At 42.8% G+C, this 20,131-nt stretch overlaps 1 protein-coding gene and 1 long non-coding RNA gene across 3 annotated transcripts in view; one reads left to right on the top strand and one right to left on the bottom strand.

Moving 5' to 3' along the window:
* The window catches only part of EMILIN2 (elastin microfibril interfacer 2), a 51,086-nt gene extending 36,523 nt beyond the window's left edge, over positions 1 to 14,563 (bottom strand). The window contains exons 1-2 of one of the 2 annotated variants that reach the window (XM_090285764.1): positions 14,231 to 14,563; positions 13,585 to 13,707 (exon numbers count right to left, since the gene is read on the bottom strand). In XM_090285764.1, the coding sequence (XP_090141890.1) occupies positions 13,585 to 13,707; positions 14,231 to 14,364 (257 nt within the window). In that variant the 5' untranslated portion in view covers positions 14,365 to 14,563. The remainder of the gene's footprint in view (positions 1 to 13,584; positions 13,708 to 14,230) is intronic. The other variant, XM_090285763.1, reaches the window with a different exon arrangement.
* The window catches only part of LOC150002825 (uncharacterized), a 48,987-nt gene continuing 43,361 nt past the window's right edge, over positions 14,506 to 20,131 (top strand). Inside the window, exons 1-2 of the long non-coding RNA XR_016512726.1 lie at positions 14,506 to 14,822; positions 15,605 to 15,795. This is a non-coding gene — a long non-coding RNA (uncharacterized LOC150002825). The remainder of the gene's footprint in view (positions 14,823 to 15,604; positions 15,796 to 20,131) is intronic.

Raw genomic sequence — 20,131 nt, 5'->3', positions numbered from 1 at the left:
AACCAGTTCTCACATTCTTCCTGGCTGGAAACAATTTCCTCCACCTCTGAACGTCCTCAGCTATCTGTGCTTCTCTTGCAGCCATTCTCATTTCTACCTTTTATTTTGTAATGATTTCTGTTTATGTCTCAGTTCACCCTCAGGATGTGAACTTCTGGAGGGCGAGAGAGAGGTCAAGTTCCTTGCTAGTCCTGTGCCAGGCATAGGCCCTGCACAAAAATATTTGTTTAATGAAACCGAGTAACCCACAGTCTTCAAAGAATAAGTCTTCTTTTACCCTATTGAGCTCTCTGCTACTTCACAATGGCTTATCCTAATTACACAGCCTCAGTCCAACACTTTCTAGGGCTATAAATGTGAAATGTGATTTTTTTTGCTTCATCGTGGGTTTATGTAGCGTTCTACATTTGTTATGTGTTTATATGTATTTACCACCTCAACTGGCCGTCAGAAAAATCAGAGAAATTACCTTACTAACATTATAAATGATTTTCTACACTCAGTATTTCACAAGTCCTTGGTTACAAAACAACTATTCTACAGAAATTGTGATGTAAACATATAAAGGAATACTAGTCAACAATAAGAAGCAATCAACTATTGATACATAGTACAAAATGGATGTACCTCAAAACAGTTCTGCTGAATAAAAAAAAGCTTAACATAAAAACAGTACATACTGCATAACTCCACATAAAACTCTAGAAATTGCAAACTCATCTACAATGACGGAAAGCATATCAGCCTGGGGAGGGAGTGTGTGAGAGAAACTGGGGGGTGGGGGGATTATCAAGGGATGTGAGGAAACTTTTGGGTGATGGAAGTGTTCAATATCTCAATTGTGGTGTCGATTTCAAGGGTCAAAATATTAAATTATTCAACTTTAAATATGTAGAGTTTCTCTAAATTATATCTCAATAAAGCTGTTCTTTTTTAAAACAACTATTTTTGCATGAGGGTGTCTTGAAAAATCTCTTTAGGGCTGTGTAGTCTCATCTTGACTACCCAAAATACATCTCTATTAAGTAGAAACCAAAACCAGCATTATTGAGTCTTTTGCAGAATTTCAAATGAGAATTTAACTAAAGTTTTTTATTGTTTGTTTTTTAATGTACTGAAATTACTCTTTAGACACATAACCAATTGTTTTGTCTGTTGGGAACTCAGGCTTATATTTATTTTTGTACTTTTAAAGATACAAATCAATGGTTAAAGAAAGATAGTCAAAACAGAAATTTGCATAACCACCTTCAATTGCCATTTTGTGTAAAATAGCACAAAGTATCAAAGACATAAATTAGCATTTTGAGAATCAGACAGCCTATTCATTGGGATTATTCTTTTCCCAGTGACACTTCTGGCAAGGAGTGTTTAGGGGATGCTTTTCGTTTGGTTCGGGAAACAAGCCATGAAAGGTATTTATTTGTGCTTCCCCTCCTGCACCATTGGTGAGCAGGGAATCTGTGTTACAACTTTCTAGCTGTTTTGTGCAATGACAGAACAAAATGACTCCCAAATATCTCAAGTGGCCAGAAGATGATGCAACATGTTGGGGTGGGAAAAGGGTGCATCGTTTACCACAACCAAGCTGGGGGCCCAGCTTGGTGTTGTCCTGGAAGTCACTGCCCAGCTGAAAGCAGTTGAAGGCTCTCCAGCGTAGGCCGCCGGACACACAAACCAGGCCTGAACACTGTTAGAACAGCAGGCCAGATTTAAGATTCTGGAACACTCAGAATACTCAGAAAGCCTCTGTATACCTCCCAGCCAAGGCCCTCATTCCAACAGCATGTGAGAGCTCTTTGGGTTGAAATGGACTGAGCCAGAGAAATGCTTTAATGGTGAAAAGATCTCCTGGTGAAGGGCTGGATTGTGAAACTCTCCCTCCCTTTGTTCTGTCGCAATCACTGCCACAGCTTTGGGGCTACATTTTCAAGATGTGTGGAAAAACCTCAACAAAAAAAAAAAGTGGCATTTTCAGCACTACATTTTAGTAAAAACTTAGGCCCTTATCTCATAATCCTTTAATAGCATCCCTGTTGAGGTGTTGGAAACTTGAAGCAAGAAGGAAGTTTTTTGTTTTTAATTCTCACCCAAGGACATTTTCTTATTGCTTTTAGAGAGAGAGGAAGAGAGATAACCATTGATGCCAGAGAGAAGTATCGACTGGCTGCCTCCTGTACACACCCATACTGAGAATCCCAGGCTCCCAGACCAGGGATAGAACCCACAATCTCGGTATGTGCCCTGAATGGGAATTAAACCCACAACCTTTTGGTTATGGGACGATGTTTCAACTGAGTCATACTGGCAAGGGAAAAGGGAAATTTCTAGTATCTTATTTTATAATGGATTATGAGCAAATCTCTGTACAAGATCACTGAATTACACCCATGCAATTGGCATATATTATACAATCACAAAAATATGTGAAGATGGGAAAAGTTAGGAAAAAATTGAGAAGACTCATAGTAAATTTCTTTTCATCAAAATGACCAGTGTGAAGGAAAGTACTCAAGATGGTGTTGTAGGTAAACACGGCTCACCTCCTCACACAACCACATCAAAATTACAACTAAACTAGAGGACAACCATTATTCAGAATCTCCAGAAATTGAGCTAAGTGGAATTCCTATAACCACAGGATTGAAGAGGAAGCCACATCAAGACTGGAGGAGAGGTGAAGGTGTGGAATGGGCTGATTCCATCCCCATGTGTGGTGGATAAAAATAGGGAGAAATATGTCAGGAGCAAGGGGTCCAAGCCCCACACTATGTGCCCCAGCCCAGGGTTCCAGGGACAGGAAGATAAGTCCCCATAACTTTCGACTGTAAAATCCAGTGGGGATTGAAGCTCCCAGAGTGAGAGCGAAGTGGCAGCTTCCTCCCACATAGAATGTCTGGGAGAGGCCACTCTTCCTTTTCTGAGCCCTCCCCCCACAGAGCTGGTAGGCTGGTGCCATATCTGAGACTCCCTCAACCTGGCTCACACTGCCCCACCCTGGTCATTCCCTGAGACCCTACTCCATCCAAATTTCCAGGCCACCTAAGCTGTTTCCAGTGGCTTTTTGATACAAATGGCTTGCTTCAGATTTTCCTAATTTCTCTCAAACAAGCAGCATCTGGTGTCAGTGAGACCCATACCTTTCACTATGTTGCCCCAGTCCCGGCACTAGCAGCAGCCAGCCTTGGGTCACAGCTCTGCCTCTCCTGGGCACCTCCAAGCCCAGCACAAGTAGCAGCCATCTGCAGATCACTTTGTAGCTCATGCCAGGTGGCCCTGGACAGAACACAGGCAGTAGCTGACCTTAGATGTGTCAACAACAATCAAGGCTCAACTACAAGAGAAGAATATATACAGCCCACACAAAGGGCACATCTCAAGTACCCAGCTTGGGTTATAGGGGAGACTGTGCCACTGGACCCTACAGGACACCTACTACATTAGGCCACGCTACCAAGCCTGAGAGATGTAGCACATCTACCTAATATATAGGAACAAACACAGGGAGGCTGCCAAAATGAGGAGACAAAGAAACATGACCCAAATGAAAGAACAGAACAAAATTCCAGAAAAAGTACTAAATAAAATGGAGATAAGCAATCTACTAGAGGCTAAGTTCAAAACACTGGTTATAAGGATGTTCAATGAACTTAGTGAGGACCTCAACAGCATAAAAAATATCCAGTAGAAATGGATACACTAACTGAAATGAAGAATAATTTGCAAGGAATCAACAGTAGAGTAGATGAAGCTGAAAATCAAATAGGCAATTTGGAATATAAGGAAGCAAAAAACACCCAATCAGAACAGCAAGAAGAAAAAAAAAAAAAAAACTCCAAAGAAAGGAGGCTAGTGTAAGGAGCCTCTGGGACAACTTCAGGCAGTCCAATATTCACATCATGGGGATGCTGGAAGGAGAAGAGAGAGCAAGGAATTGAAAACTTATTTGAAAAGATAATGAAAGAAAACTTCCTAATTTGGTGAAGAAAATAGACATATAAGTTCAGGAAGGGCAGAGAGTCCCAAACAAGATGAACCCAAAGAGGTCCACACCAAGACACATCATAATTAAAATGCCAAAACTTAAAGACAAAGAGAGAATCTTAAAAGCACCAAAAGAAAAGCAGGTACCTACAAGGCACCACCCATAAGACTATCAGCGGATTTCTCAAAAGAAACTTTGCAGGCAAGAAAGGACTGGCAAGAAGTATTCAAAGTGATGAAAAGCAAGAACCTACAACCAAGAGCATACTACCTAGCAAATTATCATTTAGAATTGAAGGACAGATAAAGAGCTTCCCAGACAAGAAAAAGCTAAGGGAGTTCATCACCACCAAACCAGTATTGTACAAAATGTTTAAAAGGTCTACTTTAAGAAGGAAAAAAAGACTTAAAATATGAACAATAAAATGGCAATAAATATATATATCTATCAACAATTGAATCTAAAAGAACAAAATAAATTAACAAGCAAAACAAAAAGAGAATCATAGATACAGAGAATGTTTTGATGTTTGTTAGATGGGAGGGGCATCAAGGGGGTGGTTGTTACAGAATAATCACAGGGATGTGAAGTATATCATAGGGAATATAGTGGCCGAAGAACACATATTCAAGACTCATGGACATGGACAATGGTATGGGGATTGCCTGAGGGAGTAGGGGGGCGCTGGGTAAGGAAACTAAAGGAGGAAATATTGAGACAACTATAGTACCATAAACAGTAAAATATAATTTTTAAAAAATGACTAGTTTGAGAAGGCTTCATCTAAACCATCTCTCTCTTAACCAAATTTCTTTTAACCAAATGCATAGTAAAGTACACTGTCCTGAAAGGCTGACACTGCAAAGAATAATTTTTAGGCGTATTCCCTAATCATCTAATATTTTTTTAGGTGGAAAAAAACCCGAAAAGTACAGCTGGGCCCTGACACACCCAGTAGTTTGCTTCTACAGCATTTTCAAACCAGGGTTTGGTGGTGTGAACCCTCCCTGGGGTTTTCAACACCCATCACTGCTTTAAAACAGGAAGGAAAGAAGAAAGCTTCTGGTGAGTTTCACTTTAATCATTTCACTATTTCTCCTCCAACGTGAACTCCTATCACATTAAAACTATTATATATATTTCACATCATTTTATCAAGCAGTTCATTGTTTTTTAAAGTCCAGAAACCTGCTTCATTAAGGACAGGAGCAATTACTTCTGAATAGTAAAAAGGTCTTGTAACCAATAAATCAAAAGATTTGGGTGACAGTCTGAAAGTAATCTGAACACTGGCACAGCTTCTCAGTTTTAGGTTTTAAAAAACAGTATGTAGAACCCTCTAACTGTCGTATGCAGTGCCTACCACATTATTCACACTCAGTAAACATTTGTAAGTAACATCTTAATAGTATCAACCTGAGGAAGTGGATTTGTTGTAAAAGTAAAGAACTAAAGCCGAGTGTTAGTGTCTGGGTGGAAGATGGCCTGGGACCAGCAGCTCAACACCACTCACACCAGCCTGGAATAGGCAGCTCACCTCTCTTTACTGATCTGCAACAGGCACTCAGCCCCTGCCCAGTGCGGCTGGACCTGCTCACGTGTATTCCTGAAGAAACTCGACTGCCGGCTCTGCTTACAAAGCAGTCTCTAAGAGGTTAACCTCATGTTTAAAAGTCAATTTGAGTCATTTTAATTTCATAATTATTATCTTAGTTCACTGAGTTTATTTCATTCTTTAACACTTCAGTCTTTCTCTAACACGTCAGGAAGCATGAAACTTCAAATTCAAAGCCCTGGATGGTAAAGCCACCTGAGAGGCAACAACACTTCAAACAAAGCAATGAGAACATACGTATTCATTAGACAGTCATACTAAGTGTACCTTACATGAGTGTAATAGAGTGCTTTTTCTTAAAGGAAAGAAAATTTTTTTAACAGCCTAAGTGCCCATCTGTAGATGAGTGGATAAAAAAACTGTGGTACATTTACACAATGGAATACTATGCAGCAGAAAGAAAAAAGGAACTCCTGCCATTTGCAACGACATGGATGGAACTACAGAGAATTATATTTAGCGAAATAAGCCAGGCAATGAAAGACAAATACCATATGATATCACCCAATACAGGACACTAAAGAACAACACAAACAAACAAGCAAAACTGAACCAGAGGCAAGTAAATAAGGAGCAGACTAACAGTGACAAGAGGGGAGGGGGGAGGGGGGAGGGATAAGAAGGGGAAGGGTTTAATAAAGGAACTAGTATAAATGACCCATGGACATGACAACAGGGTGGGGATTGACTGTGAGAAAAGGGGTGGGCAGGGTGGGGTGGAACAATGAGGAAAAAGTGGGACAACTGTAATAGAAGAAACAATAAATAAATTTTTTTAAAAAGAAAAAGGTGAAAGGATTAATAGGCGCAAATTGGAAGTTACAAAATAGTCACAGGGATGTAAAATACAGCATAGGAAATATAGTCAATAATATTGTAATAACCATGTATAGTGCCAGGTGGGTACTAGAATTGCTGGGCGTATCACTTCATAAATTGTATGTATATATGTCTATTCACTATGCTGTACACCTAAAACTAATCCAAAATAATATTGAATGTCAACTGTAATTGACAAAAAATTATGTACAACCTAATTTTTTTTTTACTTACTAAAGAAAAATAAAATAAAAACTGAAAAGAAAAAGATCTTATTTATTACATTTTTTGCAGGGGGTAGAAAGGGAGGGAGAGAAACATCTATGTGCAAGAGAAACACTGATCAGTTGCCTCTCGCAGGCCCCTAACTGGGGACCTGGCCCACAACCTAGGCATGTAGCCTGACTGGGAATTGAACCAGCGACTTTCCAGTTCACAGGTCAGCATTCATTCCACTGAGCCACACCAGCCAGCGCTAGGGCACTTTCCAAGTTGTATTGGCTATGTCACCTCTCCAATGATGCAGAGAGATGTAAACCAGGAAACTGTGCCTAGGAGAGATTGAGGAACTTGCCTGAAGTCACACAGCTTGGTGGTGGTAGAGCTCAGTCAGGAAGCCATTCAGAACACGATGGCCACACCAGCAGCCTCAGGGGACAACTGTTACAGAAACAGGGGTGTCTAAAAAAACCCCAGAGCTTGTGGCTGGGGGATGGGGAGCAGGAAGCAGCTTCAGGATGCCTTCACATGCCTGAAGCTAGTGTCTAGCGTCTTTGTTATGCAAAATGGCTTTAATGCATCCAAGGCCTCAGGTAGATGGGAGGGGCCCTGGACTGTGGGATAGTATGGAAAAAGCACACAGAGCCTGCGTGAGGTTCTGTGAATGGTCAGAACCGGGGACCATGCCCACTGCATCACAGGACGCAGTCCGGGATTTAAAAATAAGTGGCAGACATTTTAACCAGGCTGACCATGTGGATTTAACAGGGACTGACGATGCAGTTTTAAGGAAGGGGAAGGGACGTACCTTGCTGCTTTGAAAAGGAAGGCTCTCCATATGTATTACAAAGGACTAACCATGCAGTTTACAAGGAGGCTGAGAATCCACGAGGTTCTGGATTAAAAGCTGGTGGACACCATAACACAGACGAGGTCTCCCCAATCAGAATTGAATGATTGGCAGCTACTGGTAAAGCTGAACTGTGTTTAGAAAGTAGGGAAACGGTATCTCTAACTTTTCTAAAACTAGCCTAGTTTGGTAGGGGGAGGCAAGGACATGTGTTTATGGGTGATTTAAAGAACATAAGACTTAACAGCAGAAATCCGCAAATAATTAGATCTATATAACTGTAAGTAAACAATTCTTTTTCTTTTCACTAAACTCTGGTATTGAGAGTTATAATTTTGGCAGCGGCGGGCAATCAGGCCCCTTACTAAACAACCCGTGGGTTTGTTTCAATTGGAGCAGCCCAGGGGTTCTGTAACACTACCTCAGGGGATGCCTGCCCCACTCACCTCGACTCTTCTGCCTACCTCAGAATTTTAATTTATTTACCAAATGCCAACATGGTAGAATGGATCAATGGAAGATGAACAATTAATAAGACTAAAATAGGGTTTAACAAGAAGCAAACGGTTTTTCTTTAAGGTCATAACCTCTATATGAATCCCATTAATTTTTCTCCAAGATAAGGTTGAAAATGTAGCGCATAAGCATAAAAGTTCTTTTTCCAACACCGCTGTCTCTGCCGTATCTAATCTTCTGGCTGAGCTTGTGATGAGAAAAAAATAAAACAGTGCACGTGGAAGTGTTCTGGAAATGCCAAAAGGCTCTACATCTGATCTACTGGGAAGCTAGGAAGGGGAAGAGCAAAAAGTCAAAGAAGCTTGAAAGGGAGTTCTGAGGGATCTAAGGAAGCTCAAGAAATACAGCCCCCAAAGGCAGGTAAGGATGGAAAACCCAAGGAAGGAAACGCACCCGGGGCGCACCGGGTTCTGGGATCAAGGTTCCTCTGTGCACGACGAATGGCAGGTGTTCTCCCACGCTCCCTCACGCCTCCTCAATTCATTCAAGTTTCCCTCAGTTCCCAGGAGAAAGACTCAAAACAGCCCATTGACTGCAAGCTGTTTGTCTAAAAGCTAAAGGGGAAAAAATCCCCTAAAGCTATACACACAAGAGGCACGTGTAGAATTGAACAGAATTCTGTTCCTGGAGATGCAGAAAATGTAGAATTGTATCCAGAAACCATAAGCTCTTATGTTTTCCCCGAGTCTTAAGTGTTCTTAGTTTAAAAAAAAAAGCTTTTCCTGGCTGAGATTACTCCCTAATAGACAGCTTTTCTTCCAGCTGAATGACCATCTACTCCCATTGGAATCAGAGGATTATAGGAGTTCTGGAAACGAAGCACTTAGAACTCACACCTGCTGCAAATTGGCAAATTCTTGGTCTGTTATCACAGCAGCACAGGTTCCTTCCGTTGACGCCACCAGATCCCTCCCTCTGCCCCCACTGATGAGTTGTTTTTTTAAGAGCTAATAGGAAAAACTTCTCCACGATGCAACATACCCAAGAAGGGGGAGATATGGGGGGCAGGAGGATTGGGTAGATGGTGATAAGCCCCAGTCAGTTTGTGGTGTCAGAGAGCTGGTGGCCAGATCTGCAGAGCCTCAGCCCTGAGTTGGAAGGGAAGCCACTGTAGGGGAATAGTCCTTCGTTACATCTAGGATCCTCAGACCCAACAACAAGGCACCAGCAAGGCAGCTGCTTTACACACAGGACGCCCCCAAATGTCTCCACCGGCAAGACCACTCACTGCTCGCTGAGTGGGAGGTTATATAACATCTGGAACGACTGCCACAAGGCATGAATGATGCCTGAAAGGAAACAATGCCTAGTCCAAGAAGGAGAAGAAAGATAGTGCTGTTTCTACCACTGGTACACCCAAACACCAGTGAAGCCTCAGACCCGTACCCCTCCCTTTCCACATCTCCAGAAGTGCCAGTGGCGTCACAGCCCTGGGGCAGGCGTCTCTCTCTCTCTCTCTCACACACACACACACACCCTTGGGGTGCTCATCCCAGGGTGTGGGTTTAGACAGCAAGGGACTGCGGTGTGCAGTGGGAAGAGCCTAAGGCTTGGAAATAACAGACCTAGATTTGAATCCAAGCTCTGCTACTTCCTAACTACATGCCCTCCTGCAAAAGGGGGATAACACCCCCAGGGGGTGCTGTAAAGATGGAAGGCAATGAAGACAAAAGGGCTCATCATGTTCTAATGATACACTCCAGAAAGACGTTCTCCCCAAGTCAGGCCTGGAGTGCTATATTAAGCCTTTCAGACAGTTCTCAATCACTTGTATGTGGGAATCGCCTTGCATGAAAGAGGATGTAAACGTTCTTTAGAGTTGAGACTGTGCAATCTACTGAAGGCTCACCTGAAAACAAATGCATTCTCCATTGCCATAGGGACAGAGGCCAGTCCCCAAAGGCCAGCAGCCCTGGTTTTGGAGGCAGCTCAGCCACTTACTGTTATGTGACCACAAGCAAGTCAGAGAATATCTCCCATCTGTGTCCTCACTGATAAAATGGAGACAATGGTATTCATTTTGAATGGTTGTCACAAGAATTAAACCAGTATGTAGAATAAAAAGTCCTAACACAGTGCCTGACACTCAGAAGGTTCTCTACAGTTTCAGAAGTAATTGCTCAAAATGCCCATATATCATGTACAAACCCTCTCTGCTCCTAGTTTCACATATTGATATGCAATTTGCAATCTGTAATCTAAGGCCCTTTCAGAGAAGGAAAACTCTGACTCCAAAAAACCTCCGCTGCCTTGCGGCATACCTCTTCTGGGGAAAGGCTAAGGGAGTAAACCCCGACAGAAAATCCGGAGCCGGAGTCCCTAAGGCGGTTTGACGTTGTAGTCAACACCGGCAACTCCTGCGGCGCACCTGAAGCCAAGCTGTATCGACTCCGTCTTTCCCTTGGATCCTTCAGCTGCGAAGAGAGGGGGGGTCTGCTGCATGGGCAACAGCGGACCCTCCATATCACCCTGCCCAGGCTCTGTAGCTTCAGCTCCACCGGAGAGGACACTCCAGCGTCATCGCAAGATGTCAATTCAACACGGGAGGAGACAGATGCCGTGTCACTCCCGTGTCGGACTGCACAGCCATTCTCGGCGGTGCAGATAGACACTTAAGAAGCTACACCATCGTCTCTCGAGACGGACGGCTGCCGACGGAATCTAAGGCCCTTCATACATGCATGCAGACCATTGTCTATACGGAGGCTTAGTACCCAATAATATGGCCAGGCACAGACGTTCTCACCTTATTTGTGTGAACTTCCCCATAAAACCCCTTGTTTCCTAGCCAATTCCTACCTCTGTCTCAGAGTATACCCAATTTCTCCCTTTGGCTTCTTCACTTCTCTCCTAAAGCATGCAGAGTTCTCTCTCTCTCTCTCTCTCAGGAATTTTTCACCTGCTTGGCTACCATCAACTCCCTTTCTCCACCAAAGCCTTTGAAACATTTTTGATTCTTGGTTAACTGGATGTCCACATATCTCCTTTAATCTCACAGTAGCTACAATCCCTGTGCCCCTGAAACTGACCTGAACCTGTCTCTTTCTGCATAAGTAAATCTTCCTGCTAGCTAACACCTCTGGCCCCTCTGGACCCCTCAGCCTCCTGGACCTCTCCTCCTGGGATCTCTAAGATGCAGTTTCCTCCTCCCAAATCTTGGCTTTGCTCTCTGTCCTGGCCTGGCTTCTCTTCCTCCCTTCCCTCCATTGCCCCTAACAACCCTGCTCTCTGTCAACTGTATCATGGCCTCGCTAGCTCACACCTGCCACTCCCAGACACTCAACTGTCACCAGGTGCTAAACTGCATTTCTAGCTCCAGCATCTTGGCCAACCTTCAGTCCTATACGGGCAAACCTTGGAGACAGTGGGTTCAATTTCAGACCACCATAATAAAGTGAGCATTGCAAAAGGGTGAGACATAATTTTTTTGCTGGTTGATGGTCTTGCCCTCAGTTTATAAAAAATGCAACACCTGTGAAGTGCAATGAAACAAGGCATGCCTATGCTTCTAAAACCACCTGGAAAGTTGCCCTCAAGAACACTCACTTCCACAGGACTCAGGGTCTAAGGCTCAAATAATGAAGACCTCACCTAACAGTACCTGTGAACTGAGAGAAATTACTCAGGCTTCTGCACTCATCAGAAAATCTGGGAAATCCTGTGTCAAACAGCCATTCCTCCTCTTTTAAATGCAAAAAATGTTCCTCCCTTTGTTTTCATTCATCCAATCCTCCCAATTTAGAAAACATTTAGTAGTTGAAAAATAAGGTAAACTATTCTTTTCCTGTCTCTAAAGAAACAGTAAGAAAAAGGTCAAGACTGAATTAACTGCCTAAGTTAATTTCAAATGTTTCAGCTTGATCAGCTAAAACAGTTTTTATTTTTTTAATTTCACCTTCAATACAGTATTTTTTTTTAAAAAACACACTTGAATGTTTATATGGTGATTGAAGAAAAATACCAAGATCACTTATTTTGGTTTTGTTTAATACATTAATAGAAGCATCTGACATTTTTTTACAGCAATTTTTGTTGCCTTTCCCATTGGGTGGCAAAAATACGCTCCAAATGCCTTTCAGTAACCTGTTGACCTGGTGGTGAATCACTCCCCACTGAAGACAGAGAATTTGTTTCACTGAGTTTTGGTCAAATACAACAATTAAATCATTGCTGGATTTTCCAAGCACTAAAATAACTTCAGAAAATTAACAAAAAAATCATTTAAATAAAAAGTATTACCTCCTCAAATGAAAATGTTATTTCTTTCTAAGTTGTCAGAAGTAAATATTAAGGTTAGAATAAACCACAAAAGTCTATTCTGGTGTAAAACAAATGAAATAATCCTGATTAAAAGATAAAATCTTATAGAAATTAATTCAAACTGTACTGAATACTTACATGTCTCTACCAGTCATTGACTGCTAACCATCGACCATGACGTCTGCTTCCTACCCAATAGTGATGCAGACAGCACGAGGCTACTGCACCCCTCTGACAATCTACCCAACTCAATGGGACAGCCAGCGCTTCCACTTCAGCCTGTTTTTCTATGTACTAAAAAGTGGGAATCTCTTCTAAGTTGTTAAACTGAGAGGAATTATCCCTTTCCTGTTTGCAGTTCTCACAGCAGCCCATGGGAGGGGGTTTGGTATTTAGGGACCACTTGTACCTCATATGCCTGAAGGTTCATCTGTCTTCTGGAATGAGATTTTCTGGAATACAAATTTTAGTCTGTCCCTTTGCCAAAGACAGATCCGCCTACTGGCTATTATTCTTTGCTGTAACGACAACTGTGCTCTAAGACAAACAACTTATTCTTAGGGGAAAACAATTAATTTCAACCATCACATGTGTTCCCCAACAGCCATTTATTCACAGGGGCTCATCCTCTGATATCTGATTTACACAAAAACACAAAGACTTTCTGGATGACCACTGAATGAGTGGGATGTATCTAACGGAATCTGTACTCTATTTTTTAAAGATGGTGAAATCTTTTTAAGCATAAGGATGATTAATTCTTCTCCTTGTCTTTAAGAATCATTTTCTCATGACAACCTCTTAGCCAATCCCGAAATCTAACTTGAAAAAAACTACGACGTTACACCTTTAAGCAAGTTATTCCTGGGACTTTAGAGATGTACAACACTGGAAGAGCTCAGTTCCATGCGGAAACGTGACAAAAGTCGTCTGTTTCAGGACACTCAGCTAACCCTACATTTAAATATTTTTAGCAGTATACATCTTGGAGTATCTGTATGCCCCACAACACACAATATGGATCTAATTAGGTCCAGCTGCCTTATGTTAGTCATAAAATTGGAGAGACGGGGGGGGGGGGGGGGCTTTGCTCATCCCCTCTTCCCTGGTGATCACAGACAAATCGTGCGCATCCTCAACGCTCACTCAGGGTAACACATGCTTCGTAAATAACCCGGCGCGCCCGGGACCCCGCTCAGCACTCAAACTTTTCAGCTGCGGGGTTTTCACCAGTTCTGGAAGAGATTTACCGACCCGCTGGAGCGCAACGCTCCGACCCCACCCCACCGCCCCCGGCCGCTCCTCAACTCCAGGACTTACACTAGCGTGGACGGGCAGGGCATCTGGTTCCAGGCACAGTTGTACTGCGCCTGAATAAAACTCTCACTTCCCTCCTGCACAGAGCAGCTCACATTCTTGTTGACGATGTAGGCGCACCAGTTCCTGGGTTGAAGGAAAGAGGGGGAGAGGAGCTCAGTGTAAACCCTCGAGAACAATGAAGCTGGGGGAGAGGAGACAAGCTAATACACCAGCAGATGAAGCAAGGGTCAGGGAGGTCGTGGTGTCCGCTGAGGCAGGAGCTCAGCAAAGCCGAGCTCTGGAAGGTGCGCCAGTGCGCCTTTGGAGAGCCAACGAGAGACTGGGAAAAGCACCCCGGTTCCAGAGACTCCAGCAACTCCTGGGAGTTTTCTGTTCGCTCTGCTCTGCGGTACACCACAGCGCACACCGCCCCGGAGACAGCACTGGTTGAGGCGCTGGCGAGGCCCCCCGGGACCCTGCACCGACCAAGGAGTGCATTGCCACCCGGGAGGAGGTGCCCTACAGGGGGACTCCCGGCTGCTGCTCGTCACCGCTGGCAGAGCAGTTTCGGGGCTCGGCCGGAGGTCGGGGAGGAGGAGGCGAGGGCCCAGGACTCTGGGAATGAGCCTCGCCGTCCTGGGGTCGAGGGGAGGGGCCCCACACTTACTTGTTCCTGGCACTGGGCCGCGCGGGGTGCCTGGACTGCGGGCCGGCTTGGCACAGCCCCGCGCTGCCTAGGGCCAGCAGGGCCAGCGCCCAGCACCAGGCCACGCGGGGCCGCGGCCGTGTCCGAGGGCACATTCTGCGAGCGGCGGGCTACCCGCCTGCGGGATCCTGAGCGTGGCCGGCCGGAGCGCTGCGGGAGAAGGTAAAGGTTCGGGCGCTTCGCGACGACCCCACCGCGCTCCGCGGCTGCCCCCTCCAGTTTCTCGATCCCACTTCTTTTCCACCCCAGTGCGCCCGCGTTTCTCCTCGGTCCCTCAATGACGCACAGGTCCCCCCGGGTGCCGCCCTCTTTATTTCACTTCCCTCTTGGAAACGTGACTCTCCCTCCACCACGACTCCCTGTCTCCAGTCCCCTTGCCTCTCAGCAGGGGTTTGGGGTGAAAGGGCTAAAGGGTTCGGGAGAAGGGTCTATATTACAGAAGTTCCAATTATTCATTCCTTTGGTCTCTTCCCAGAAAACGGGCAACTCCGCCTACCACCTTCCAACAGGCGCGCCCCCGGCCCCTCGGGAAGTGGCCGCAGCCGGTGAGTCGGTGAGTCGCAGTCCTCACGTCGTGCATGGGTGCCGACTTCCCAGGGTGAAAGAGGGACATCTTTATCTGTCCTTTATCAGAGGCGGCTCGGATTTCCTCTAATGGCAAGACACGGCCATTCCTCCACATTTGGATTTAGCAGAGTTTAGGGGGAAATGAACGCAGATCCTCTTTTTCTTCACCCGCCTCTGCTTTATCCATTCATTTAACAGTTTCCAAGTCAACTAGCGGGGCAGCAAGGCACAGTAGGGAGGACAACCCCAACACTGCCTAAAAGCTTCTGAAGCGCAGCCCCAGGTTCTAATATACACTACACACATTTTTGAAAGGCCGTTTCAGTCTCTGCTGATGTCCTCCTCTGAACTTTTTCTATCAACATTGAAAGCCATTTATTCCACAAGTCGCCTTTGCTTCTTAACAGTTCAGACACTGATAGCCATCTGTCTTTTCATTTGCTTGTGTATTTTCTGCCTGTTCGTGAGTTACACTCATCTCTACCAATTTCTTTCGTGGATAAAGCAACTCCACAGAATAATGTTACATAAAATCCAGACCAAAGAGTTGTGTTCTCCAGTACGTATTGAAGAGAACTATGTATTTGCGTTTACCTGCTGCATTTAATGAACACTAGAGTGAGGTTATTTGCATAGATTAACTGTAATATCTGTGAGCTAACAGGACACTTGCCTGAGAATTATGTAGACTATAATAAGGCTTTGCTGTGTTCCCTACTCTACTAAATGAAGCCATTGTTCGATTTTATTTCTATGTTTTGATGGCAGGTGTTGGGTCTTTTGATTTTCAAATGGAAGAAAGTTCCCTAAGTAGAAATTTTGCAAGATCCAAGCAGAAAATTAAACCATGTAAGGACATAGTCTGTCCATGAACTCTAAATGGCATATCATGCAAATAATGGACTGAAGTCATCTCAGCCTTCAAAAGAGCCACCCAGAGGGGAAAATAACAAAAAAAGGTAAAAAGCTGACTTGTGTAACCAATCTGTATCTGTCTGTGTGGCTCTAGTAACCTCCACGTCCTAACACCACTTTTTGTTCGGGAAATGTCTTAGGGAAAAAACAGAGCACAGGAATGAAGGGGAGTGACAGAAAGGAAAAATGAAGGGAACACACAGGTGTGTGTGTATCTAAAACTAACAGCTAACAACCACAACTTCTCTTTGATATAGCTAATTCTCAAATTTGAGAGTGAAGTTAAACTGACTGAGCCAAATCTATTTTCCCATTGTATCGAAGTTATACTAGGAAGCTGCATTCTAGTGCCAGAGTTTGAGGACCAATTTCTCATTGAGATGACTGCAATACTATACTTAATCAGCTATAAATGGCATCCATCAGTAAATAAATTTTATTCTGAGCACCTGTTCAATGCTAGGTATTGTGAAAAAATACTGAGGATTCGCCAAAACTGACATGGGCTCTCCCATGCAATGAAGGGTGTAAAGATTCTGATGTGCAGTCAATTAAGTGAGATAATATTTATCATATGTGTTTCTCTAGACACAAGCCCACCTGTATCGAGTGTGGGGACAGCTCTGGGAAGATGGAAGAAGGCTCTTGACTCTTAGTAAGAATTGAGGCCAAGACCCTACAGTCTCTCTTCTTTTCCTGGTCTCTAACCAGAGGAAGAGACACATCAAACTCACCAACCAGAGAGCCCTCCAAGAGCTTCCTGAAGACAAAGCTTAAGCACATTAGGAAACAGACTAATTGGGCAGGTCATCTTGTTCCAGCCATAAGCAATAATGTGGACATAATTGGCAGAATGCTTCAAGTGTGAATTCTTTATAAGCTGCCAACTACCTTAAGCACTTGAAAACTCAGTTTTCTGAAACAATCTAAAGGAATTTCTGCTGTTAAATAAAAAGTGCCCCATAGTCACTTACATTCTTAACTGTATGACCAACTCACCTAAAGCAAAAATGCAGAGAACTACTTCATAATATCTGTTCCTTCACTGTTGGTCAAGATAAAAGATGCTCATCAGGCTCTGTACTTGAGGGTCCTTCTCTTGAAGCAGTGAGCCTGCTGGGTCCCAGGACACCCAGACGGAAGGGTGCATGATCACTACAGAGACAGCAGGTGGGTCCATTTCCCTCATCACTGTGCTCAGTCATCTAGGCACAAGACATTTGATCAAGATCAATTGATTTCACATATAGGATGTGGTCAAGAGTCATGAGACCTGCCTGGGAGTCCCACCCTTCTCTTTCCTCATCTTAGCTTTGTCAACAAAAGAAATGTCCAAACCTGTCAAGAATTTTTATGAGTTTATTTGAGCCACATTGAGGACAATTGCTGGGAAGCAAAATCTCAATGGATAGAGAAAGTGCTCTGGAGAATAGCAGTTTGTAGTTCATTTTATACATTACAATCAAAGGAGGAGGCATAAGGAGGGTTATATGAAATCCATTGGTGGTAGATTAAGGGGGTGGGAGGAAGCAAAGCAGAAAAATCTCTGGGATTTGATAAAAGGTAAAATGGAGAGATGCATGCTTCTTTTACATTGGTGGGTACAGGACATTTAACTAACATTTACAGCACAGACAGATGATATTCAGGGAACAAGAATAAGGAGTTCTCTGCTCTCCAGTTCTGGTGCAGTGGATGTGCCCAGAGAGGTCTGCGAAAGATTACACTGATATTTCAAAGGTATGTTATCTCAGATGCAAAAGGACAAAAATAGGTTTGCTTAAGGTAAAGCCTGACCTTAGTCAAGGAAGCTACAGGCCTAGGGTGGACTACCCACCATGACTCACTTTTAGTTAGGAATTTTTATATTCAGATCATTTTATGTGATTACTTTCCATCTATGAGTTTGTACGCCCACCATGCTGGCCTTTCCTAAGTTTGTCACACTTAGTATGTGCCCCCCTTTTCTCCAAAGCTTTCTAGAACTCAAAAAAATTTCTCCCTGATTTCTAGATGTACTTTTAGGTATTTTTACTGCTGTTTCTGTGTTGCATATCTAATGATGGAAAAAGAAATTCCTTGTAGGCTGAACACCTTGAATAAATTTTGATTGCAAGCAATACATCCTAAGTAAACATTTTACATATTCATAAGTTAGTGATAAGATGCTCTCTCCCTTTTTTTTTTTTTAATGCATTTTGATAGGGAAAGAGACAGAAATGTCTCTGAGAAAATTAACTGGCTGCACTATCTAGCTTGATCACTGTTTTGGAATGCCCCAGTTCCACTGATGCAATTTTACATAGCTCCATTTGCCAGAGGCATTGCATTGGACAAGGCACCTTCAAAATAAATTCAGTGAATCCCCAGGCTTCAAAATTTAAAATTTATAAGCAACAGCTACTTTCCTGTCCTGTTAAATGAAGAATTTTCTCAGACAGACTGAAACAGAGCAAAGAACAATAGATCTTTTCAATTGTTCTTAACTTACTTATTTGTAAATATCCCATTTATGATTTTTTCCTTTTTTTAAATTGTTGTTCCATTATAGTTGTCCCATTTTTCCCCCATTGCTCTCCACTTCCCTATCCATGCACCCCAACTCCCACAGTCAATCCCCACCCTGTTGTCCATCTCCATGGATCATTTATACATGTTCATAAACCCTTCCCTCTCTTCCTCCTCCTTCTCCCTCTCCTCCACCCCCCTTTGTCATTGTCAGTCTCTTCCTTGTTTCCATGCCTCTGGTTCTATTTTGCTTATTTGTTTGTTTTGTTCATTAGGTTCCTGTATTAGGTGATATCATGTGGTATTTGTCTTTCGCAGCCTGGCTTATTTCACTAAGCATAATACTCTTCAGTTCCATCCATGCTGTCACAAAAGGTAGGAGTTCCTTCTTTTTTCCCGCTGCATAGTATTCCATTGTGTAAATTTTTGATTCACTTGTTTACTGATGGGCATTTAGGCTCTTTCCAGCACTTGGCTATTGTAAATAAGGCTACTATGAACCTAGGGGTGCATAGGTTCTTTTGAATTGGTGTTTCAGGATTCTTCAGGTATAATCCCAGCAGTGGAATTACTGGATAAAAATACAGTTCCATTTTTAGTTTTTTGAGGAAATTCCTGTTTTCCACAGTGGCTGCACCAGGCTGCATTCCCACCAACAGTGCACTGGGGTTCCCTTTTCTCCACATCCTCACCAGCATTTGTGTTTGTTGATTTGTTAATGATGGCTATTCTGACTGGTATGAGGTGGTATCTCATTGTGGTTTTAATTTGCATCTCTGATGGCTAGTGATGTTGAGCATTCTTTCATGTCTATGGGCCTCTATATGTCCTCCTTAGAGAAGTGTCTGTTTCTGTCCTTTGGACATTTTTTTATTGGATTTTTTTGTCTTCCTTCCTGGTATTGAGACGTATGAGTTCCTTATATATTTTGGAGATCAAGTCCTTGTCCGAGGTATTACTGGCAATTTTGTTTTCCCATACGATTGGATCCCTTTTCATTTTGATGATGTTTTCTTTAGCCATACGTAAACTTTTTAATTTGATGTAGTCCCATTTGTTTATTCTTTCATTTATTTCTCTTGCCCTAGGAGATATGTTGGTGAAAATATTGCTGTGTGGGATATCTGAAATTATGCTATGTTTTCTCTAGGACTTTTATGGTGTTATGGCTTATATTTAAGTCTTTTATACATTTCGAGTTTATTCTGGTATACCGTGTAAGTTGGTGGTCTAGTTTCATTTTTTTGCATGTACCTGTCCAGATCTCCCAACACCATTTATTGAAAAGGCCATTTTTACTCCATTTTATGCTCCTGCCCCCTTTGTCAAATATTAATTGAACATAGAGACATGGTTTATTTCTGAGCTTTCTATTCTGTTTCTATGTCTATTCTTATGCTAGTACCAGACTGTTTTGATTACAGTGACCTTGTAATATAGTTTGATGTCAGGTATTGTGGTCCCTTCTACTTTGTTCTTTTTTTCTCAAGATTGCTGAGGCTATTTGGGGTCATTTTTGGTTCCATATACATTTTTGAAATATTTGTTGTAAATCTGTGAAATATGTCATTGGTATTTTAATAGGAATTGCATTGAATCTATAAATTTCTTTGGGTAGTATGGACATTTTAATGACGTTAATTCTTCCAACCCATGAACGGTATATGTTTCCATTTATTTGTGTCTTCCTTAATTTCCTTCTTCAGGTTATGTAGTTTTCTGAGTATAGGTCTTTTACCTCTTTGGTTAAGTTTATTCCTAGGTACTTTATTTTTCTTGCTGCTATTGTAAAATGGATTTTTCCCTAGTTTCAGTTTCTAATATTTCAGTCTTGGTGTACAAAAATGCCTTTGATTTCTGAATATTTACTTT

This window comes from Furipterus horrens, unplaced genomic scaffold, assembly GCF_987537825.1.
Source record: "Furipterus horrens unplaced genomic scaffold, mFurHor1.1.pri manual_scaffold_8, whole genome shotgun sequence".
Classification (NCBI taxonomy): Eukaryota; Metazoa; Chordata; class Mammalia; order Chiroptera; family Furipteridae; genus Furipterus; species Furipterus horrens.
Note: the sequence above shows the minus strand (reverse complement) of the source record. Positions and strands in the feature narration are given on the sequence as shown.